The following is a 24,543-nucleotide window of genomic DNA, read 5'->3' on the forward strand; positions in this document are numbered from 1 at the left end:
AAACATTAGTCAGCAAGTCCCTTCTTCAAAAGCTCATGTAAAGAGATTGACCTCCAGGGAATACTGCAAAAAAAACTTTACAGTTAAGTAGCTGGCATGCCAAGACCACAGCCTATCATGCTGACCAATATTAAGTTGCTGTTTCCTTGAGCTCCTTTGTCTGTATCCACCTTTGGCCTCGTCTTTTAGTTAGATTTAGACTCATTGGGGTGTGAACAGTATGTGCTTGGTGTTTGTATAAAACACACACACACAAACATAATCCTGGCCCATGACTGGTATTACCACAAGTTAAGATGTATCTAATGATAATCTGCTATATAAGTTATCTTTACATTAATCTCCTTTTCTGATGTGTGGAAGATCTGCTACTATTAAATTATGCAATTTGACAAACAAGTCTTGTCTTTATTGGAACTTGACACCCAAACATTATCAAGATTGAGATGTTATTCCACTGTTCACACCACTGATAAAGAGAGTCCTTATTAAGATCTGTAAAATACTAAATTTGCCATGATTTACATAATCAGCATTTGAAGTTGTGATCTGAATAAGTTGGTACCACTATTTTTAGAGCATTAATCTACTTCAAAAAGTAGGTTGAGGCAGGTTTTTTAAAATCAACTATTTTTGTGACTTAGAGTTCAAAGGAAAGAATGAGAGATACTCACCAAGTAGAATTAAAAACAAAACTTTGCTTCTGAGCAATACAGTTATGTGTCAAAAAAGAAAAAAAGGTAAGCACCATTAGCATGGGATATTTTGAAGGGAATAAGTAAGTTCCCTTTTCTTCATGTGGCAACTGCCATCTTCTAATTGGTGAAAAAGGGAAGGGGGGGGCAGAAAAACATAACCTCTCACCCCTAGCTAACATGCTCCTTCATAAAAAGGCAATATATAAATGTATTTATATATTGAACTAGCTTAAAATTTGAAAAAAGCTGAAGAGTACAGGTAGGGTATACTGCTTAGCCACTTCTGAAGTACTACTTTTTATATCCTTTACTTAAAAGCACTTGCCTTAAATAAAGGTACAGCAAAATGCCTGTAGTATATACTTGTACGAAACATTTCCGAGATGGACAATACCTAAACATAAAAGAAAAAAAAGTACAAGAATTAAGTAATAAAGCTTCAAAAGAAAATTTCCTTTTAAAAATATACTTATCTGCATCTAAAGATAATTTATGAATGATAAAAAAATTCACTTTGGGATATTCACCATTTTCTCCTAATATAACAAACTATACATTTAGTTTTCATGACAAATATCAAAGGGACGTGGTTTCCTTGCAAATCAAGCACCACTGGATCAATCTCTGTGCAAGATGCTTAAGGAGGTCTAGTTGTATATTCAGTTGATATCCATCACTGGCAATCTTTTTGCGCCATCAAAGTTTTTGATGTTCATGTGCTCACGGGCCATGTAGTGAATTCCTTGGTACACACACTTTGAAATTCATTACTGTTCCATTCTAATACTACCTCTGTACCAAGAAAGCTGCTGAAATCAACCTAGTGCTGCTGGAGGTGACTGCTGGGTTTGGCTTCAAATATCTTCATTTTGAGTCTTATCCTGCCACTTGACATAAAGTGGTGTTCTTAAGGCCTCCTCAGCACCCACAATTCATTTCTGTATAAGAGAGTTGCTTTAACTGTGGCTTTATGGATCCATAGCTTCCTCACAAGCCTGATGTCATAACCTTCCCACAGAGGACGCTGAAGGGCCCATGTATATCAGCAGCTGCTGCCATGTCAAACGTCTACATATTTCAAGCATCCTCCCGCAGTCTAGGACACTGCCCAAATATTTGACAGTTGCCACCTGCTTGATGTTCCACCTGGAAAGGTTAATACCAAGCTAGTTGGAGCTGGAGGTTGCGATCAGGGACCTAGTTTTATCCAGATTAATAATCAGACCAATATGTACTTTTTACCCAACTAGCTTATTTTAGCTTTCCACCAACTCTTAGGGCACACTACAGGAGTCCTTGTACATAACTTTTATAATTGCAATTATCTTATTGAAACTTCATATGATTAATGTTTTGGAGGAAAGCATTATGGAAAGTAACTGAAATGTCTTCATGAAATTGATGAAAACAGCAACTAACCTTCCATTCCCAAATAAACTGTTTGAGTAAAATATCTGATCAATACAACTGCAGCCTGTTCTGAAGTCTCACTTCCTTGCCTACTACTTCCTCAAAAACCAGTCTTAATCCATTAATAAATTACGTTCATTTTCCATGATACCGAGACTAACCTCTATAATTATTCAGACTGACAGACTCACCTTTCTTAAGGATTGGTACATACTATTGCCTTTACCCAGTCATCCAGTTACTCCTCCTGTTCCCATATCTTCTTGTATATTTTCCTAATGCTTTGATAGCACTTGTCCCACTGATTTTTACTGTCTCAGCTGTTACACTGTCTATTGTTGAAGCTTTCCCATTTTTCAACTTTTTCACTGCTCTTTCTGATTCTTTTGCTGATGGCAGTTCAGTCCTGACATCCATTCTGCCTTTCAAGATACCCTGTTCATCTAGCATGTCTAAAATGCTTGCTTCAGCACTTTGTCAAAATGCAACTTCCATACTTTTAACATCACTTTGGCATTTGCTGTTAATTCACAAGTAGCCTCTACTACAGTTTGTGTTGTTAGTTTAATTGTTTCCATACAACTTAACCTTTTTGCATATGTGCACATATACAGCACATATACAGCAAATTTCTGCAACAGCCCCTCATGGAACTTGCTCTCTACATTGTGGTCTGCCATTTTGGCAAAAGGACAGGTATCCGCTGGATACAGGACCTTAGCTTGGGTAACACCACAATGGCTGTGGTCTCCAGCATCACCCTAGGCAGCTGCAATGCAGGTTCCCGGGACAAGACAGAACTCAGTGGAAAAGTCTCATCTGTGGGACAGTGTTCACTAGTAAGACATTTCCCTGTTTGATTGTTAGTAATACAAAGTGGTGATTATTATTCTTAAAGTAAACCTTACCTGAATAGTGTGTGTGTTCCATCAAAAACTGGTCCATTTCAATTACTCAGATATTCTACAAAAATAGACCAACCAAACACCACCAACTAAAACACAATGCTCAATTATTTAAAAATGAAAAGATGGTTAATTCACAGAACTAGTTCTTGCATAAGGCACTCTTATTAACTGATTGAAAACTTACTATCACAATTAAAAGACTTGTGGTGAAGTTTTCATTAGTAATAGATGGGTATTTGCAATTAATTAAGAAGCCATAAGAACCAGTGTTGTCCCTCACCACCACAAGAATGTCTTAGAAAAACATATTAATTAAGCTGGATACATTTTTTGGCATTATATTCAGTATAAATTTAAATTTTGAAGTCTAGTTTTAAAATTGGTAAAGCTGTTATAGATGGTCTTGCTGTTCTTGCAAAATATTTTTGAAATCTTCCAAGGGAAAGTTTCTTAAGGCATTTGGTAAAATGTGGTCCAGTGTAACTCCTGGTAAAATATTATTTGTTTCCAAGTTTTTGATGAGGCAAGTCATTTCTATCCATCTTTGTGTGGCTCTATGTTCTTTCTGAATGCAGTTCTTCATTCTTCTTCTCAAGCTTGCTATCTCCTTTTCTAACTTATTTATCCTCTTCTTGGCTTCCATGGGGCTTCTGAAAGCATAACTGTGTTCAAGTTGTACTTGTCTACAGCTAATGTTTGTTTTGAAGTTAGATACCCCTTCTGGGGTATAAGCATCTTTCTTCTTCAGATTTCTTGACATAGGTTTCTGTAAATAAAATGACAGGAAAGGAAATAAAACCTAAATTTATCATAGCACTATGCAAACTTATTAAATGCCAAACTTCAAATTAATCTAGCCTGTAATTACTACATTTCTAGAAATTCAAATATAAGGAGCCTGTACGTTGTGTGTAAATATGTATTATTGCATTCGTAATGCCCCCCCGTGAAATGTTTCGAAGGTATCCCACTGCCTACTTCTGCTAATCTAATACAGGATGTTAGGGAAAGACAGATCCTGATCATTTACATAGATCCACAATGTGTAAGATGAGAATAGGAAGAACAGTTCTTTTGGAAATGGAGAGAATGGAAAATTAAGAAAAAAAGAATACAAAAGTTATACAATTTTTTCAGTTCCAAAATAGTTTATTATAGCTTTTTTCCTGTGTGAATAAACAACTGATTGCAATTAAACCTTTAAATAAATTTAGGCTGTGAAAAAGCAGTAAGCAAGAGTAACTAGTAATGCATAAATAAATCATATAATAAAGTTTTGATTTCTGAAAAATAAATTAAGCCTCACGACTAGATTTTAAGTTTTATTTGCTTATGTCAAGCAGCTATGACTAGGATTTATGAACAAACAAGAGAAAAAAGTGAGCCAGACTACTTTCCATTTAGGTGATGCTACAACACCAAATGCCACACATCAGTTTTTATACTTGCAATACAAACCATAAGACCAGTCCTCACAACTGAAATGTTGTTTCAGTAAGAATTAATTCTAGATTACTCCTTAAATGAAAACAAGCAAACTAATTATAATCATGTTTTCAGATGTAAGTATACAAAACTGATGGCAGTTTTATAATTTGAGGCATAGAAATGAGGGACAAGCTATTTAAACCAAAAGTTCAAAGTATGCCACAAGTTTTGTGCTCCTTATTTCTGGGTACACAACCTGACACACTAAGGGCTTGTTCACATGGAGCCTTAGGCCTAATCTACACTGAGGGTGGGTGTGTAAATCAATCTAAGTTATGCAACTTCAGCTACATGAATAACGTAGCTTAAGTCGATTACTTAGATCGACTTACGGTGGTGTCTTCACCGCGGTGAGTCGACTGCTGCCACTCCCGTCGACTCCGCCTGCGCCTCTCACAGCGGTGTAGTACAGGAGCTGACAGGAGAGCGCTCGGGGATTGATTTATTGCTTCTAGACTAGATGTGATAAAATCGACCCCTGCTGGATCGATTGCTGCCCACCAATCCAGTGGGCAGTGCAGACCAGTGGTTCTCAAACGAGGGCCACTGCTTGTTCAGGGAAAGCCCCTGGCAGGCAAGGCCGGTTTCTTAATCTGCCATGTCCGCAGGTTCGACCGATCGCGGCTCCCACTGGCCGTGGTTTGCCAGGCTAATGGGGGCTGCAGGAAGCAGCACATGCCATGCTTCCTGCAGCTCCCATTGGCCTGGAGCGGCAAACCGCGGCTAGTGGGAGCCGCGATTGGTCGAACCTGCCGATGCAGCAGGTAAACAAACTGGCCTGGCCCGCAAGGGGCCAAGCAGCGACCCTAGTTTGAGAACCACTTGTGTAGACATACCCTTATTATGTAGCAAGCTGGGATGTAAATATACAGTGCATTAACGTGCCACACACTGAATGACTGTGTGGATCCCACTACAATGCACTAAAAATTCCATAGTGTGCTCTGACCCACTGCTGTGTCCACAGCTTAGTGGATAGAAGAATAGCATGCTGTAGTTTTATATATCAGCTTGCCATGCATTAAGTCTATGTGTGGACAGCACTTATGGTCTTAACTCTTCAGAAAGCATAATTCCAGCTGAAGTCATGAAAACTGGAGATGCTTAACATCTCTGAAAAACTGCCCCCCCAAGTGTCTCAAGTAGGGCACTCAGTCACTGAAGCATTCAAAATCAATGGATATTTTGTAAATTTTAACCCTTAATCTCTTCACCTCAGCTCTTCACCTGTAAAACAGGGATAACAATGCTTTCCTACATCACCTAGTGTTGTGAAATACCATTTGTGAGGCACAAGAACACTAAATGAGGTGTGAAATCAGAGATTAAATTAAAAATTCCTATTTCAGCACACCATACGAAAGGTGTAAACAAAGCATGGGGCCACACAATGCAAATGAAGAACGAACAGCTGCCTCATTCACAAAACCGTTATCCCGTGCACTGAATGAGGAAGAGGTCTGGGGGGAGGGGAGAGGAAGAAGAGGGAGGGAGTACGTTATCACTTAAAGATATTATCATGTATATGCACAAATTGCACAGGAATGTTAATTCTGAAAATTTTTCTCAGCATCTCAGGAACAAAGCGGGAGGGAGGAAGCAGGCAACAGTAAAAAGATAGTGAACCTTTGTAACTGCACAATGTTCCCCATTTTTATTCACAGTAATTGACAAACAGGTGCCATTTCTTACAAATTCATTTTTCAGAATAGAACTATACTAAGTCTGCAGTAACTAGGTACATTTAAACACACAGTATTGTTATTAATTTTGAGCCAACTGTCCAAAATTTCATCCATGCTACGGCATTTTGCTCATGAACCTGAATATCAGCTGTAGTAATTGCTGTATCAGGAATACCTAAACCTTGATAGAAAAAAATACCACCAGGACTGTGAGAGAAGCAATACTTTTCACAGTTTACATATTTTTAAAAATGTGGACAGGCCTCCATTAGAATTCCTCCTATTATATGTTCATTTTAGGAATCTATACTGATTTTTTAATTAATCTAGTGATCTTTGCTCATTAGTAAAATAAAGCAGATTTTTCGGACAGTTTAGAGACACTTTTCTACGCAGTAGCTGTTGGTTGCAGATGTATGCAGATTTGTTGTCATCCCTTAATAAGAAAAATATTTCCACAAATATGTGCGGCTGAAATGATGTTTGCACAAATTTGAATATGTAGGCAACATTCATGGAGCAGAACACAGAACAGCTCCTGGCTTCAGTACTCTAAGACCTGTGCTTTCTTGTAGTTTAAACCATTCCATTTGCACTTCATTGAGAATTTCTTCAGTGTCAAAAACAAAAGGGATCTTGCAAAACAGTAAAATGTCCTTTACTTTTATATGCTTCAGCAGCAACCACAGTACACTTTCAAAGGCACACAGCCAAATGCAGCTCAGAGAAGCTCTCTTGCCCTGCAGCTTCAAATTTAAGTCACTAAGATGAGCTATAATAGCTACTATGAAACAAAGATTAGAGATGTTCATCTGTTAATTTCCCCTTTTTATGTATGAATTTCTCAATCAATTTCTCTCAGATGGAAAAAAAATACCACCACCAAAATAAAATACCGTATAATACAATAAAAAATGTTTCAATTCCTCCTTTACTTCACCACCTTTCTGTCATCAAATGCATGAGATCACATCTTGTTTTCAACACTGATGCTAGTGTTCGTTACTTTTCAGAGTAGCAGCTCATTCTAAAGCTCAATTACTGATGAATAAACTGCTTCTTTGCTGAATAACACAGCAATAAGTAATTTGAACAGACCATATCATCTGTTTTCGTGCAAACAGCTCAGCTACTGAGTGCAGCATCAACTGTAATCCCAACCATTTATTGTCATTTCAATCTCCTAGTTCTACAATACCTCATCCACGATCATAGCATCTAGTGTAGGGTGACCAGACAGCAAATGTGAAAAAAATCAGGACGGGGATGGGAGGTAATAGTAGCCTATATAAGAAAGAGACCCAAAAATCGAGACTGTTCCTATAAAATTGGGACATCTGGTCACCTTAATCTAGTGCCATCTTTAAACTGCTAAGAAACAGCAGTTGTTCATGGTTTTCAAACACCATGGGCAAAAACAAATAGTTGTAGAATGTCAGCACAAAGGTAGATAAAATGAATTAACTGGTGTTTCAAATTAAACACAGGTCTTATTTATTCAAAATTCATTTGAAATTGACAACCTATTTTAAAGCCTACATGTACTTTAATCTATTAAAATAATTTAAAAACAGAATTATATTAAGCAATCCATGTTTGCTGCTGAAGTTTTAAAGAAAGTCACACGACTGAAATGGTGGAAGCCACTGGCTAAGACCTGGAACCACTGGTTGTTGAAGTGTTAAAACAACTTCTTACAGAAGTAGCCTCTTTTGCAGGTGCAGAGAGAATATTTTCTTCAATTCAGTTTATTCAACTAGTTCAGTTCAATGTCTTGTGCACTCAAAGTTGAGATACTGAGAGTTGACAAAAAGCAAAAAAGCAGGAAAGCTGGTTTTCCAATCTATAAATAAATACTAAGAGCACAGGCACTGACTCCATAGGCGCTACAGGGCTCAAATACCTACAGAAAAAAATAGGGGGTGCTCAGCAACTGCCGGCCGAGCAGCTGCTTGGCGTGAGGGGAGGGTATAGGGAGTGGGAAGCAGCGGCGTGAGGGTAGGGCCTCAGAGAAAGGGGTAAAACAGAGGCAGGAGTGGAGCACCCACGGAGAAAAATAAGTCAGTGTCTCTGATTGTGAGAGAAAGATCTGCTAGTTCTAAAATCTTGAAGGACATAGTAACCAGAAACAATCGGTTCAATTGACTATCTACATATTACGCTTCCGTTGATTAATCAAGTCAATTTTAAATGCAAAATATTTGTATAAATGTCTTGATACACTTTTTCTCTTATGTATCCAGCTTTTTTAAGGTAGGTTTTATTTAATATTAAAGAAGCCCTTATAATGTTTGTTACTTTTCAGAGTAGCAGCTCATTCTAAAGCTCAATTACTGATGAATAAACTGAATGGGAAGAGACTGTCTAGGAAGGAGAATGGCAGAAAGAGATCTAGGAGTCATAGTGGACCACCAGCTAAATATGAGTCAACAATGTGATACTGTTGCAAAAAAAGCAAACGTGATTCTGCGATGCATTAACAGGTGTGTTGTAAACAAGATACAAGAAATCATTCTTCCGCTCTACTCTGCGCTGGTTAGGCCTCAACTGGAGTATTGTGTCCAGTTCTGGGCACTGCATTTCAAGAAAGATGTGGAGAAATTGGAGAGGGTCCAGGGAAGAGCAACAAGAATGATTAAAGGTCTTGAGAACATGACCTATGAAGGAAGGCTGAAAGAATTGGATTTGTTTAGTTTGGAAAAGAGAAGACAGAGGGGACATGATAGCAGTTTTCAGGTATCTAAAAGGGTGTCATCAGGAGGAGGGAGAAAACTTGTTCACCTTAGCCTCTAATGATAGAACAAGAGGCAATGGGCTTAAACTGCAGCAAGGGAGATTTAGGTTGGACATTAGGAAAAAGTTCCTAACTGTCCGGGTGGTTGAACACTGGAATAAATTGCCTAGAGAGATTGTGGAATCTCCATCTCTGGAGATATTCAAGAGTAGGTTAGATAAATGTCTATCAGGGATGGTCTAGATGGTATTTGGTCCTGCCATGAGGGCAAGGGACTGGACTCGACCTCTCGAGGTCCCTTCCAGTCCTAGAGTCTATGAATCTACGAATGCTGTTTTTTCCACTTTTAATTAGATTTGAATTTCTATCCAAATAAAACTTGCCAAATCACAAGTAAAAAAAAATCATCTAGTAAATAAGAAATGCATCATTCACAATTTTATAACATAATAAAAAAGTAAAACTTCAGAATCCAAGTAAATGTAAGCTAAACTATCTCAAACAATGCGTATACATATAGCATATCCACCTGGTTAGCAAAAAAAGTACCACCAAATTTAATATGAAGGCTATTTAGTTGCAAATCAATGTTCTAATGGTTCCCAACCAGGGAGAATCAACCTTCCTTTAGAAAATAACTAGAAAGCACAAATACAAAATAGATTAAAATTGCTAATTTAAATCAAGGTTTCCTGCTTGCTGATTTAAATCATTATTAGTATAGATGATTTAAATCAAATCACCATGGTCTGTGCTAGTATAAGTTGCAAGTGAGAGAGCTACAAAACTGCTTGCCTGATAACAATAGTAAAGCAAGTGATGCGGAAGGAAGGAAGAAAATGACTGGGGCATATTAGTGAACATGGTGAATTGCCAATAGAAGAAACTTCTCTGGAATCACATTTCTTCAAAAGTTTAAATATTTCTATTCGAGTAAATTGGGAATATGTTGTACCACATACCAATGTTAAAATGACTAAATTGAGGGCATCTCTAGGATGAGTTTTGGGCAGCAATACATTTATAATTGTGTGTGTTTATAAAGGGACATAATCTCCATTTAAAAACAACAACAACAACAACAACAACAACAACAACAACAGATTAAAAAAAAAAAAAGTAATTTCACATACTATTCATACTCTTGTTTCCCTACCAACACTGGTGATTTTATAAGCACATTTTTCCATTTAAAAATATCTGATGGGTGTAGAAGATATGCTATAGTGTTATGACTGTAAAACAACAACAAACTGTTTAAGTAACCTTTTGTTTGAGTTTATTGTCTTTAAATTTATGTACAATTTTGTATAGGATGGTCACGTGTGTTTGTTTGTTTTTTTTAAACTGAAAAAATGCAGAAGACTTCAGAGAGTGACATACATGCCAATAACTTACCCTGATTTTTAGATGAACAGGGAAATCAAAAATTGTAGGAACAGCATCCATTCTAAGTCGTCTAGTTTGTCCAGTTAAGTCAAAACAGGAGGATTCAAAATGCTTTGAGCAAAGAAAAGTGTGTTTGCCTGGCACAAAATTATTGCGTTTTACAAGACGTATCCATTCCTTTCTTCTCTTGGGATCCAAAGGAAATCTAAGAGAAAAGACAATAGAAATAATTAGATAAGATATCATTAGTATTATTTATACAAGAATTATTTGGGGGAAGTTCTAGGCCTGTGTTATACAAGAAGTTAGAAAACAAGTAGTAGAGGGTGCGGCCCAGTTGGTGCAGCGGAATTAAGTTGGTGCAGTGACAGCTGGGCCAGGAACCAGGGCTGCAGTGAAGAGAGGGGTTGGACCAAGCCAAGGGTAGGGTTGGGAGCTAAGGTGGAACAAGGGCAGGGTTGCAGCAGACTGAAGCCTGTAAAGTCTGTCACTCTATCAAGTAGTGGTGTTCCAAGCCATAAAGTCATGCTGGGCTGACCAAGCTGCTGTGTCTTCTGTGAGGCTGGTATATGCTGAGAGTCACCAGACCAGCTCCTGGCTTGCGGAATGGCTGCACTGAGCACAGGAATGACTCACCCCTGCATATGGCTTAATGAGGCTCTAGTTCACAGATGGCTCATTACCTCACCGTCAGTCCCTTCTGGTCTTGAAATCGATATATCAAGTCTTTTTTTACTTTGATTGCAGATAAATAATAATAATAAAGGGGGGAGGAGAAGGAGGAACTTTGGGGAAAAACACAAACCAAATCTACTGTGGGGATTCCAAGTGCTATTGTAATATAAACATAAAATAATAAAGTAAATTAAGTTTGTACTTTGTTCAAAGAAACCCATTGCAATTCATCTTTACAAGGAATATAAAATGACAATGTTTCCCTCAAGTTTTCGTGTGACTTGAGCAGGGCCGGCTCTAGCCATTTCGCCGCCCCAAGCACGGCGGCATGCCACGGGGGGTGCTCTGCCACTCGCTGGTCCCGCAGCTCCAGTGGACCTCCCGCAGGCGTGCCTGCGGATGCTCCACCGGGGCCGCAGGACCAGCAGACCCTCCGCAGGGACGCCTGCGGGAGGTCCACCAGGGCCACTTGCCGCCCTCCCAGCAACCAGCAGAGCGCCCCCTGCAGCATGCCGCCCCAAGCACGCGCTTGGCGTGCTGTGGCCTGGAGCCGGCCCTGGACTTGAAGGGTCTGTGCATAGAAGTTAGCTTTCAAATACTAAGTCCAAAAACCACAAGTGACTGAACTAAGATTTAAATATGACTAGTAAAGGAATTTTTAAAATGGGGCTTATGCCTCCCCTTTTTTTGCTTCAATTATAAATAAAAAGTCTAAAAGGTTCAATTGTCAAATGTTCAAATTTGTGTTTTAGCACAAAACTACCAAGAATAATATCTGATCTTCCATAGTGTGGCTAAAGGGCTGCTTGAGAGTCTCAGAGGGGCATACTGAGAGTTCACCCCTTCTTTGGAGAGGTGAGGTTGTTGGTTCTTTAAGAAATGCAATCTTTCTCCCAGCTGTTGATTGGACATTAGAGTTTAGAAGATGTCAAAAGAAACAAATGGCAGCTTTAGACAGGACTGACTAACAATTTCTTCCCTTCTCAAAATGCTCAACTTTCATTCTTGTTATAGGGCAGATCTCAATTTCAAGGAAAAAAAAATCTGGCCAGCCCTTTGAGACCTTGGTTCGAGGCTATGCGCCTATAACAATAAAAGCAGCAAAGAATCCTGTGGCACCTTATAGACTAACAGACGTTTTGGAGCATGAGCTTTCGTGGGTGAATACCCACTTCCTCAGATGCATGTGGTGGAAATATCCAGGGGCAGGTATATATACGTGTGCCAGCAAGCAAGCTAGAGATAACGAGGTCAGTTCTATCAGGGAGGATGAGGCCCTATTCTAGTAGTTGAGGTGTGAAAACCAAGAGAGGAGAAACTGGTTCTGTAGTTGGCAAGCCATTCACAGTCTTTGTTCAATCCTGAGCTGATGGTGTCAAATTTGCAGATGAACTGAAGCTCAGCAGTTTCTCTTTGAAGTCTGGTCCTGAAGTTTTTTTGCTGCAGGATGGCCACCTTAACGTCTGCTATAGTGTGGCCAGGGAGGTTGAAGTGCTCTCCTACAGGTTTTTGTATATTGCCATTCCTAATGTCTGATTTGTGTCCATTTATCCTTTTCCGTAGAGACTGTCCAGTTTGGCCGATGTACATAGCAGAGGGGCATTGCTGGCATATGATGACGTATATTACATTGGTGGATGTGCAGGTGAATGAACCAGTGATGGTGTGGCTGATCTGGTTAGGTCCTGTGATGGTGTCGCTGGTGTAGATATGTGGGCAGAGTTGGCATCGAGGTTTGTTGCATGGATTGGTTCCTGAGCTAGAGTTACTATGGTGCGATGTGCAGTTACTGGTGAGAATATGTTTCAGGTTGGCAGGTTGTCTGTGGGCAAGGACTGGCCTGCCACCCAAGGCCTGTGAAAGTGTGGGATCATTGTCCAGGATGGGTTGTAGATCCTTGATGATACGTTGGAGGGGTTTTAGCTGGGGGCCGTATGTGATGGCCAGTGGAGTCCTGTTGGCTTCTTTCTTGGGTTTGTCTTGCAGTAGGAGGCTTCTGGGTACACGTCTGGCTCTGTTGATCTGTTTCCTTATTTCCTCGTGCGGGTATTGTAGTTTTGAGAATGCTTGGTGGAGATTTTGTAGGTGTTGGTCTCTGTCTGAGGGGTTAGAGTAGATGCGGTTGTACCTCAGTGCTTGGCTGTAGACAATGGATCGTGTGATGTGTCCGGGATGGAAGCTGGAGGCATGAAGGTAGGCATAGCGGTCAGTAGGTTTTCGATATAGGGTGGTGTTAATGTGACCATCACTTACTTGCACCGTGGTGTCAAGAAAGTGGACCTCCCGTGTAGATTGGTCCAGGCTGAGGTTGATGGTGGGGTGGAAGCTGTTGAAATCATGGTGGATTTTTTCCAGAGTCTCCTTCCCATGGGTCCAGATGATGAAGATGTCATCAATGTAGCGTAGGTAGAGAAGGGGCGTGAGTGGACGAGAGCTGAGGAAGCGTTGTTCCAGGTCGGCCATAAAGATATTGGCATATTGTGGGGCCATGCAGGTGCCCATAGCAGTGCCACTGATCTGGAGATATATATTGTCATCAAATTTGAAATAGTTGTGTGTGAGGATAAAGGCACAGAGCTCAGCAACCAGTTGTGCTGTGGCATCATCAGGGATAGTGTTCCTGACAGCTTGTATTCCATCTGTGTGTGGGATGTTTGTGTAGAGAGCCTCTACATCCATGGTGGCTAGGATGGTGTTTTCTGGGAGGTGACCAATGCATTGTAGTTTCCTCAGGAAATCAGTGGTGTCGCGGAGATAGCTGGGAGTGCTGGTGGCATAGGGTCTGAGTAGAGAGTCCATATATCCAGACAGTCCTTCAGTGAGAGTGCCAATGCCCGAGATGATGGGGCGTCCAGGATTTCCCGGTTTGTGGATCTTGGGTAGTAGATAGAATAACCCTGGTCGGGGCTCTAGGGGTATGTTGATTTCTTCTGGTGTTAGTGTAGGGAGTGTCCTGAGTAGAGTGTCCTGTAGTTTCTTAGTGTATTCCTCAGTGGGATCTGAGGGAAGTGGCCTGTAGAATTTGGTATTGGAGAGTTGTCTGGCGGCCTCCTTTTGGTAGTCAGACCTGTTCATGATGACAACGGCACCTCCTTTATCAGCCTCTTTGATGATAATGTCAGGGTGGTTTCTGAGGCTGTGGATGGCATTGCGTTCTGCACGATGTTGTGGTTCCACAATTTCTGCCTGTGTACGCCGGCGGAAGCATTCAATGTATAGGTCCAGACTGTCATTTCGACCCTCAGGAGGAGTCCATATGACTACCAAAAGGAGGCTGCCAGACAACTCTTCAATACCAAATTCTACAGGCCACTTCCCTCAGATCCCACTGAGGAATACACTAAGAAACTACAGGACACTCTACTCAGGACACTCCCTACACTAACACCAGAAGCTAAAACCCCTCCAACGTATCATCAAGGATCTACAAACCATCCTGGACAATAATCCCACACTTTCACAGGCCTTGGGTGGCAGGCCAGTCCTTGCCCACAGACAACCTGCCAACCTGAAACATATTCTCACCAGTAACTGCACATCGCACCATAGTAACTCTAGCTCAGGAACCAATCCATGCAACAAACCTCGATGCCAACTCTGCCCACATATCTACACCAGCGACACCATCACAGGACCTAACCAGATCAGCCACACCATCACTGGTTCATTCACCTGCACATCCACCAATGTAATATACGTCATCATATGCCAGCAATGCCCCTCTGCTATGTACATCGGCCAAACTGGACAGTCTCTACGGAAAAGGATAAATGGACACAAATCAGACATTAGGAATGGCAATATACAAAAACCTGTAGGAGAGCACTTCAACCTCCCTGGCCACACTATAGCAGACGTTAAGGTGGCCATCCTGCAGCAAAAAAACTTCAGGACCAGACTTCAAAGAGAAACTGCTGAGCTTCAGTTCATCTGCAAATTTGACACCATCAGCTCAGGATTGAACAAAGACTGTGAATGGCTTGCCAACTACAGAACCAGTTTCTCCTCTCTTGGTTTTCACACCTCAACTACTAGAACAGGGCCTCATCCTCCCTGATTGAACTGACCTCGTTATCTCTAGCTTGCTTGCTAGCACACATATATATACCTGCCCCTGGATATTTCCATTACATGCATCTGAAGAAGTGGGTATTCACCCACAAAAGCTCATGTTCCAAAACGTCTGTTAGTCTATAAGGTGCCACAGGATTCTTTGCTGCTTCTTTGAAGGGGTCATTTGGCTGGCTCAGAACTCCGTGAGCGCTCCATAGCGCAGGAGAGACTACACCAGCACCAGAGCGACTACCCGGAAGGGGCTGAACCGCGTCTACACGGGGGACTGGTGTGGGGAGTTCTTCGACCGAAGCTCACAGCCCCGCGGCCCGCGCAGACAGGGGGTCGCCCCGCGCGGCAGCAGCGCGTTATAGCCCGCTCTCAGGGCGGCGGAAGGAGCGCTGGTTAGAAAGCCGAAGGCACGAATACAAACCCGGCTTCCTCGGGGGCAGAGAACCGCCTGGAGAGCCGGCCTAACCCTCCCCCAGCCCAGCCCGGGCGGTACCGGTGGAAGCTGACGTTGACGCTCTTGTTGTAGACGGCGGCACAGCCCGCCGCTGCGCAGCTGGTCGGCATCTCCTCTCGCGGGCGGCCCACGGGGCGGTCTAGCGAGGCTCGCTCTTTCCCTTTAATAAGATGGCGGCATCCCGGCTGCTGCATCCAGACCCTTCACCAACATGGCGGGAGACGCCGCCGCCCCTGGAGACCGTTATCCACCCCCACCCCATTGCAGGACGGTCGGGCTCCACTCGTTGCCGGCTCGCCTCTCTATAACGGGCGCTTCCTCGTCTGCTGGTCAGAACTACAGCTCCCATGACACAGCGCGCGGCCCCTCTCTATGACGCAACCTACCATGGCTTCCCTCCGGGGGGGGTATTAGTTCTCGCGAGACTACAGCTGGCGGGGGGAGAGGTAACGCGGGGGGATCCTGAAGACAGACGTGGTGGGGAAGTTTTGGGGCTGGGCTACTGTGGAATCGAAAGCGCCTGGACCGCTACGAGCCGCTCCCTGCTTGTCCGGAGCGCCCATGGCGGCGGCCACAGCCCCTGCCGAGGCGGCGCCGCTGGAGCCTAGCGGTCTGTCCCCGAAGGAGGAGGGGGAGCTGGAGGACGGCGAGATCAGCGACGATGACAATAACGGCTCCGAACCCGCCAGCGGCCTCATCAGCACCAGGCCCTACTCGAGGCGCAGGCCGCCTCCCGGCCTCCGCGGCGGTGCCTCGCTCTCCTCCTCGCGCCGCTTCCCCCGCTCGCGGCACCAGCCGCCCTCGGAGCTCGGCCACCTGCACGGCCACGGTGGCTACCGGCCTATGGAGTCGTTCCGCTCTCACCCGCCGCCGCCGCAGCCTTCGTCACGGATGCCTCCGGGCTCCCACTCCCACTCCGACTCTGGCCCCAGGCTCTCGTTCTGGGAGCGCAGCCACAACGCCCTGGATCGGTTCCGCTTCCGAGGCAGGCCTTACCGCGGCGGGGGCCGCGGGGGCAGGAGCCGGGGTGGGGGAGATCGCGGAAGCAATCCCCCCGGAAGGCCGCCTGGGGGCGGGGGAGGCCCCGGATTCAGCTGCAGCCAGGGCTGGAGGGAGCCCTCCCCTCGGAAGTGTATCCTTGTGCGGGACAGCAAGGGGGGGAAGGGGCCTCTTCCCACTGCTCGAGACGGGCCTGGCTGTCCCCCTTGTTTCCCAACAGCGATGTGTGGCTGGGACCCGGCTGTGGGGAAGGGGAATGGCTCATCACTCAGGCTCTATCTACAAGGCTTCGAACGGCATAAGACCCTGAGCACGCTCCCATCCATATCCAGGGGCTGCGTCTCAGGGTCGCATTCCCCACGGTGCATGAAGAAGGGTTGGTGTGAAGCTGGGTCACTGATCCTGATGGGCTGTGTTAGACGCAAAGCCTGAAAGCTGATGCAAAACTCAGTGAGCTAGGTTCCATGCGTTCTTGTCCTCCCCAGCCTGATAGGAGACCTGCAAAGCCCCAGGGAAGGGAGCCTTAACCTAAATACTTAGACTAATTATCTGAGCAGTAAAATTCTAAAGTTGCTAATTTTGCCTCTTGGGCAGTGATGAGTTCAGTACGTTTCCCAGTCTACTTTCAGCATTGTCAACTGTAGTGCAGACTTGTGACTTCTAATCTTGGTGCTGTGCTTTGCTTTAATTCTACCTTCATTGGGAAATGTATGCATAGCGCATATATCAAGCCCAGTTTTGTCTGATATGGTCATTTAAAGCAGTCTTGTTTGCTCTAGAATACAAAGCCATACAAGCTGTTACTATTGGATATAGTTGCATGATCAGATGTTAAATAATGTTGGTCAGACAGTCTGGACAAAGCCTTAATGGTTCTTCCTATGGCAGGTGAAATGATAAAACAAGTGAGGAAGGTTCTCTCACCTTAATTTAGTTAGGTCTTTGTCCCGATCTGCAGTGGGAAAACCACGTATCGGTGGAGGGTCAGGAATGGGTGCATTGAACTGGTGTGGTTTCAGAAACTTTTACACTCTTTATGATGAAGAAACTAATGATATTTTATTTTTTGAAAGAAATAACAATTGAGAAGATTCTAGCCCTGCTTTACTGGATTTTAGACAGAATTTATTGGTAAACATTACACAGGAGGAGCTAATGTCACTGCTGCTTAATGAACTGAGATTTTTGAAATATCATTTATAGGCTCTAAACTAGAAATAGGATTTCAAAATGAAATGCTTAATCATTTTTTGCACTTACCCCAACTTTTGTCACCTGTCACAGTTGATATTACAACACTCTAAAATAGTGCAGCTACCTGTACTACTGTTGGCATTAGTGGAGTGAGGACTTCTGGACACATGCCTTCAGCAGCACCCTTCACTTCCCTGCTAAGAGAATGATATGATTGTGTACACTGCAAGTGGAGAGATGCAAAAAATAGTTATGTGGATGTTGCAGCCCTGGAATAGGCTTGGGCCAGCCGCCTGAGCTCAGACCCAGGCCTGAGCCTCTGCCCATGCCACAATGTCCACACAGCTATTTTTAATATGTTAGTGTGAGTCTACCTGTCTGGGAGGTTTGCTGCAAGGTTCAGGGTAGATATACACATGTGGGCTCTTTAGCCCTCTTTGGAATTTCCAGTGGCAAGTAGCCCTTTGAGAAGTCTTTAATATGTGTGATCTCTGACAGGGAGAAGTGGTATCCCCCACTTACGGAACCAGGACTTTGCATACATGGCTCCAGCAGCCCCTCCTTTTTGAACAGCACCAGGAAATATTTCTTAATGCTTCAGGAGCCTCAGTGATGTCAGTAGTCTGGATTGTGAACTTTTGTGTAGAGTATGGAGCTTAATTGTTGGGTGTGGAAGAAATCCCCATCTGAGTTACAGCTAACCTTTAGAGGGGAATACATGTGGGAGTCTAAATTCCTGTTACAGATAAGTACTTCAATTTTGTCTTCAGTACTCCCATTTTTCTTTGGCTTTAACTTTTAGTTTATGTAAATGTTGTAACTGATGTTCAGTCACAGTATTCTTTATCAATTCCTTATATCTTTAACCAATTCTTGGTTTAATCCTAAGGGGAGCACGGGATCTGGTTCAAGAGGTGAATATAACCAGACCACTCATTAATCATGACCATAATGTAGAGGGGAGGGATAGCTCCAGTGTTTTGAGCATTGGCCTGCTAAACCCAGGGTTGTGAGTTCAGTCCTTGAAGGGGCTACTTAGAGATCTGTGGCAAAATCAGTACTTATTCCTGCTAATGAAGGCAGGGGGCTGAACTTGACTCAATGACCTTTCAGGGTCCCTTCCAGTTCTATGAGATAGGTATATCCATATATTATATTAATGTAATTAAATTTAACATCCTTTTAAGGGTAAAAATGCTAAAGAAACCCACCATAGTAGCGTTTAACTTCAAAAGGGAAACTACACAAAAAGGAGGAGGCTAGCTAAACAGAAATTTTAAATGAATAGTCTCAAGGGTGAAATGCCTGTAGACTAAATGGAGACTATTTATTTAAAAATAAATAGAGGCTGTAATAGAGGCTCATACTAAATATATACCTCCAATAAAGAAAAGTAAGAGAATCTACCCCCACCACCTCCCCAAAAAAGCCCCCATAGCTAAACAGCAGAGTAAAAGAGGTGATTAGAGTCAAAAAGGCATTCTTTAAAAGGTCGAAGTCAGATCCTAGTGAGGAAAATAGAAAGGAGCATGAACTCTTGTCAAGTGCAAAGGTATAATAAGGTTAGGCCAAGAAAGTTTTTGTGTCGTTAGCTAGTTGCTCTTATAATTCTAACAGCAACTTTTATTTAAGTACCTGAAGCAGGAAGCATGCCAACCTGTTACTGGAACTGCTGGCCAATCTGGTGCTAGAGGAGCACTCAAAGACAAGTCTTTGTGGAGAAGCTGAATGAAGTCTTTCCATCAGTCTTGGCTGTAGAGAATGTGGGGAAGATCCCCACGCCTAAGCCATTCTTTTTAGATGACAAATCTGAGGAATTGTCTCGGATTTAGGCATCAGTAGAGGAGGTTTTGGAACAAATTGATAAAGAATAAATAGTCACCAGAACTCAAATGGTATTCACCCAAGAGTGCTGAAGAAACTCAAATTTGAAATTGCACAAGTAGTAACTGGAATGTAAACTATCATGTAAATCAGCCTCTGTACACACAGATGACAGGAGAATAGCTAATGTAATGCGGATTTTAAAAGGAAGGCTTCAGAGGTGAACTTGATAATTACAGGCTGGTAAGCCTAGCTATAGTAAAGAACAGAATTGTCGAGCACATAGACAAACACAATATGTTGGGGGAAGAGTCAGCACAGCTTTTGTAAAGAGAAATCATGCCTCCCCAGATCTATTAGAATTCTTGGAGGATATCAGCAAACGTGGATACAGTGTATTTGGACTTTCAGAAAGCCTTTGGCAAGGTCCCACACCAGAAGCTCTTAAGCACAATAAGCAGTCCTGGGATAAGAGGAAGGTCTTCTCATGGATCAGTAATTGGTTAAAAGAAAAGAAACAAAGGGTAGAAATAAATGGCCAGTCTTCACCATGGAGAGAGGTGAACAGTGGGGTACCCCAAAAATCTGTGCTAGAAACAGTGCTTTTGAACATATTCGTAAATGATCTGGAAAAGAAGATAAACAGTAGGGTGGCAGAGTTTGTATATGATACAAAATTACTCAAGATGTTTAAGTCCAAAGCAGAGCTACAGAGGGATCTTACTAAAGTGGGTTACTGGGCAACAAAATGTCAAATAAAATTCAGTGTTGATAAGTGCAAATTAGGCACATTGGAAAAAATAATCCCAACTGTACATACAAAATGATGGGGTCTAAATTAACTGTTACCACTCAAAGATATGTTGGAGTCACTGTGGATAGTTCTCTTGAAAACATCCACTCAATTTACAGCAGTAATTAAAGCTAACAATATTAGGAACTGCTAGGAAAGGGATAGAAAATATAATGCCACTTTATAAATCCATGCTACACCCACACCTCAAATACTGTGTGCAGTTCTGTCACCCCATCTCAGCAAAGATATGTTAAATTGGAACTGATGCAGAGAAGGGCAACAAAAATGGTTAGGAGTATGGAACAACTACCAAACGAGAGATTAAAAAGACTGGGACTGTTCATTTTAGAAAAGAGACTACTTAAGGGGGAATGTGATAACAGCTAAAAAATCATGAATGGTCTAGAGAAGTGTTATTTACTCCTTCACATAAGACACAGACTTGGGGGTTACCCAATGAAATGAACAGGCAGCAGGTCTAAAACAAATAGAGTACTTAACTTAGCACACTGTCAACCTGTGGAACTCACTGCCATGTGATGATATGAAGGCCAATAGGATAACTGTGTTAAAAACTCAGATAAGTTCATGGAGGATAGGCCCATTAGTGGGTATTAGCCAGGGTGGTCAGGGTCAGAATCCCATGTTCTCGGTGTCCCTAAATCTCCAACTGCTAAAAGCTGGGAGTGGATGATGGAGTATATCAGTCAAGATTGCCCTGTTTTGTTCATTCTTTCTGAAGCATCTGGTTCTGGTCACTGACAGAAGACAGGATATTGGGCTAGATGGACCATTGGTCCTACCCAGTATGATTGATCTAATATTTTGTACATTTTTTTTTTTCTGGCTGAAATTTCAAATCTGTAGGTTAAGTGGGGAGATCAGTTTCAAACTCTTTCTGTTGTTTGTTTTTCATCAGTCTTTAGTTTCTGAGTTGAGGGTTTCTTTAACCTGCCTGGCTCTTCTGCTCTGAATGAAGGTTTTGCAGAATGTTTTGAAGGATAACAGCTGTAGCCTGTTTGTTTATTTTTTTTAATCTCCACATATTTGTATCTGTGTTGCCTGTCCTTAACTTAGTCCTACATGATATTTGTGTAAATGTTTTAAATTGTTTTACCACTTCCACTCTTGAGACACATTAGGGCATTTCCCCTACCATTTTTTACCTATTCTTCAAAAAAAACAAAACAAAAATAACATACTCTCTAATCCTCTTAGTGTTACTCGTCTTTAGGCCATCCCACAGGAGAGAAGAGCAATAGATACAGAATAGTACATTAAGCAGACTTAAAAAAAAAATACATAAAGATACTTTAGAAAAAAACCAAACTTTAGGATTGTCTGCTAATACCCCCCCAATTAAGGGCATTTTTACTTTTTACCTTTGCAATGTTTATCACTTTGCAAATATCCCACTTATGGTGGTTTGGGATTGATTATCCATTACAGAATTCTGAAGTAGTTTCGATTTCTTATTAATATATATTTACAGGGCTTCTACAAATCATAATAGGCACTTTTGTATATACTATCTTGGTTTTTTGGTTTTGTTTTGTATGTTGTTCATCCTTGTTGATAATTATGCTGAGGCTCGACATGTTATGGCAATAGTAAATGTTTTGCTAGAATAATCTAAGCAGTTTTTGGAGGATGTTTTTCACAGATATTCAAACCTCTCTCTCTCAGAGATGAACATACTGATATGTTCAGGTCACTTGTGCCCCCGTGGTCATGAGGGTGGCTTTGCTTTGAAATGCTGTGCAGATAATTATGGTTCTGTATCTGAATACACAGCATGTTTAAATTCATAGATTACAGAAATTTCATTGTGCTTTAATTTTAGCTCTGTTGTTAGTACACATCAGCCTTAGTGGAAAAGTATCTTAAATTATCATAATGTTCACCTGTTGCACAAGGAGCAAGGCTAACTTATTATCAAGTTAAAATAGTTTTTTTGTTGTATAAATATAACTTTTGGAGAATTGAGGTGTTTAGTCTAATTAATGTGGAGTCCAGCAGAAGAGTTATTAAATAGCTATGTTAGCATTCTAAAGTTTAGACTAGAGTAAAAGAAGTTCTAATATAGACGTTTTAGTAAACTCAAAATGCCAGAGGGTCTTCTGCTGTTTTTGGTTCACACTTAACTATGCCAAACAGGTTGGTTTAAATTTAGAAGAACTCGTGTTTATTTGGATAAGAAACAATGATAGGCACTTAATTTGGCTATAACCTGTCCAAAGAGATGTAATCTCTGGGTCCTGGTTTCACGTAAACAATAAAGCACAAGGAATATCTTGAATGCCTTCAGCAGTCTGTAAATGCACCAATCGCGTGTAATACACGTTGGTGTAACAGAGTGTATTAGAAGGCTATTTAGATTATTAGTAGCAGTAATAATATAATCTGGTTCTCTATATCGGATTTCAAATAGCTTTTCAAAGAAGACAAGTACTTTGATTTCTTAATAAATATATTTACATGACTTCTTGAAATCATAATAGGCACTTTTAGTATATACAATCTTAATGTTAATAATCATTGCTGTAAAAATCTTCCATGTGTCACTATGGCAGGAACTACAGTCTTTAATAAGATAAGATAATTCTGCATTCTCCTTGTGGAATTGTGTATGTGGACTCAAGGCCTGATACATGAAAACAGGAGTCTTTCCGTTATCTGCTCTGGGCTGTGGGTCAGGCCCCTGTTGCCAAGCCAGAACCCTAAAGAAAAGCGGTGTCCATTGGGAATGCATGCACAACCCCTTGTGAACCAAAAGGTTTGGTCCTGAGCAGTGGCTCCAAAGCACGCTAGTGTATTCCTGACTGTTCTAATGATAGGTCCTGTAGTCCTTGGCTCCTTGTGTACTTTTCTTAGTTGGTGGTGATAATTATCCGTGGCTTTAGCTCAGATGTTGGGACATGATTGCTACAGATTTTAACTGTGCTATGGCTTGGTCTCAGCATTTTATGGATGGTTAAACTGTGTCAGAAGGAAGGTAAGTAACTTATTCAAGACCACATAGAGAGAGTCAGTGGCTGAGTCATACTTCTGTCAGAGAAGTCTGAAGCTCACTAATTGCTTTGAGCAAGTCTAACCACCAGGTGAGCTCCTCCCTATCAGCCTCCACCATTGCAGTTCCAGTGATTTGGAAGTTGTCGGTGGAGAGGAAGGAGACTTGCTGAGCAATTCCTTGAGCTGTAAGAGTAAACAGAAGTCTTAAAAAATGAAACTCAAAAGGTGGGATTTTTCTACATTTGAGAACAGTTGTAAAGTATCCTATAAAAGAAATGTGAATTAATGAAATTGAACAGAAAGATGCTACTTGACAGTGCGTAAGTGTGATCAGTATGTAAACTTTATATTCCGTTCTTAAGACTAATCTATAAAATATGCATATTGTTATGTGTTTGACAAATTAAGTTCTGTTTCTGAAAATGGGGAGGAGAGTTCAATATGAAGTTACAATACAAAATTACTCTAGTAGGAGAATACATTTTAATTTGTTACATATTGTTGCTTAATCATCATTGATTGTATCTTCATATTAAGGGCAGAAATGAATTCAGTTTAGTTTTCTTAATAAATAATTCAGCCAAAACTTTTGGAAGATCCCCATCTAGAAAACAGAACTACTCATCTAAAAATGAAAACTGTGTGGAAGAAAGCTTTGAGGATCTTCTTCTGAAATACAAGCAGATTCAGCTTGAGCTTGAATGTATTAATAAAGATGAAAAACTGGCTCTGAATAACAGAGAAGAAACTGTGCACCAAGATGATGCTAAAACAGCAAACGCTGAGGACCAAATAACTGTAGAAAATGTCAGTATTACAAAAGAAGCTATAAAAGAAGTGTCTCCTGAGGAGAAAAATCAGGTTATAGCCTTTCAGGCATTTGAACTGAAACCTCTCAGGCAAAAACTGTCTACATCATCTGAGAGGAACAGATTGAAAAAAACTAAAGATGGAACAAAACAGCTGTCACAAAAATCTGAACTCTCAGAATCCAGTCAAGGTAACTATCGAACATTCCTGTCTGCATTAACCTGTTACAGCAAGCATCTTTGTGATTCTGCTAGATATTTGGGAAAGTTGTGCCTCTTTGAAACTTGATATTGTTAAAAGAAAGTGGTTTTACATCAAGTAACTTATTTTAATTTTGGAACTTGTCTTGAAGTATAACATCTTCAGTATTTAATTAAAAGATTGATCCAAAATATAAAATAA

The 24,543-nt window shown here is 41.5% G+C and overlaps 2 protein-coding genes across 4 annotated transcripts in view; one reads left to right on the forward strand and one right to left on the reverse strand.

Moving 5' to 3' along the window:
• Positions 1-1,022: 1,022 nt before the first annotated feature.
• On the reverse strand, positions 1,023-15,718 carry THAP2 (THAP domain containing 2). 3 transcript variants are annotated; one of them, XM_030548735.1, is made up of 4 exons: positions 15,546-15,718; positions 10,322-10,517; positions 3,017-3,782; positions 1,023-1,092 (listed from the first exon to the last, which is right to left on the reverse strand). In XM_030548735.1, the coding sequence occupies exons 1-3, from the start codon at positions 15,698-15,700 to the stop codon at positions 3,408-3,410; spliced, it is 726 nt and encodes a 241-aa protein (XP_030404595.1). In that variant the 5' UTR covers positions 15,701-15,718; the 3' UTR covers positions 1,023-1,092; positions 3,017-3,407. The 3 variants fall into 3 exon arrangements, with proteins under 3 accessions (XP_030404595.1, XP_030404593.1, XP_030404594.1); XM_030548733.1 differs by having other exon boundaries at positions 15,474-15,718; XM_030548734.1 differs by having other exon boundaries at positions 1,025-3,782; positions 15,474-15,718.
• Positions 15,697-24,543, forward strand: part of ZFC3H1 (zinc finger C3H1-type containing) — a 61,767-nt gene continuing 52,920 nt past the window's right edge. The window contains 4 exon segments of the mRNA XM_030548732.1: positions 15,697-15,822; positions 15,824-16,065; positions 16,067-16,638; positions 23,912-24,331. Coding sequence (XP_030404592.1) covers positions 15,718-15,822; positions 15,824-16,065; positions 16,067-16,638; positions 23,912-24,331 — 1,339 coding nt within the window. The 5' untranslated portion in view covers positions 15,697-15,717.

This window comes from Gopherus evgoodei, chromosome 1 (genome assembly GCF_007399415.2).
Source record: "Gopherus evgoodei ecotype Sinaloan lineage chromosome 1, rGopEvg1_v1.p, whole genome shotgun sequence".
NCBI lineage: Eukaryota > Metazoa > Chordata > Testudines > Testudinidae > Gopherus > Gopherus evgoodei.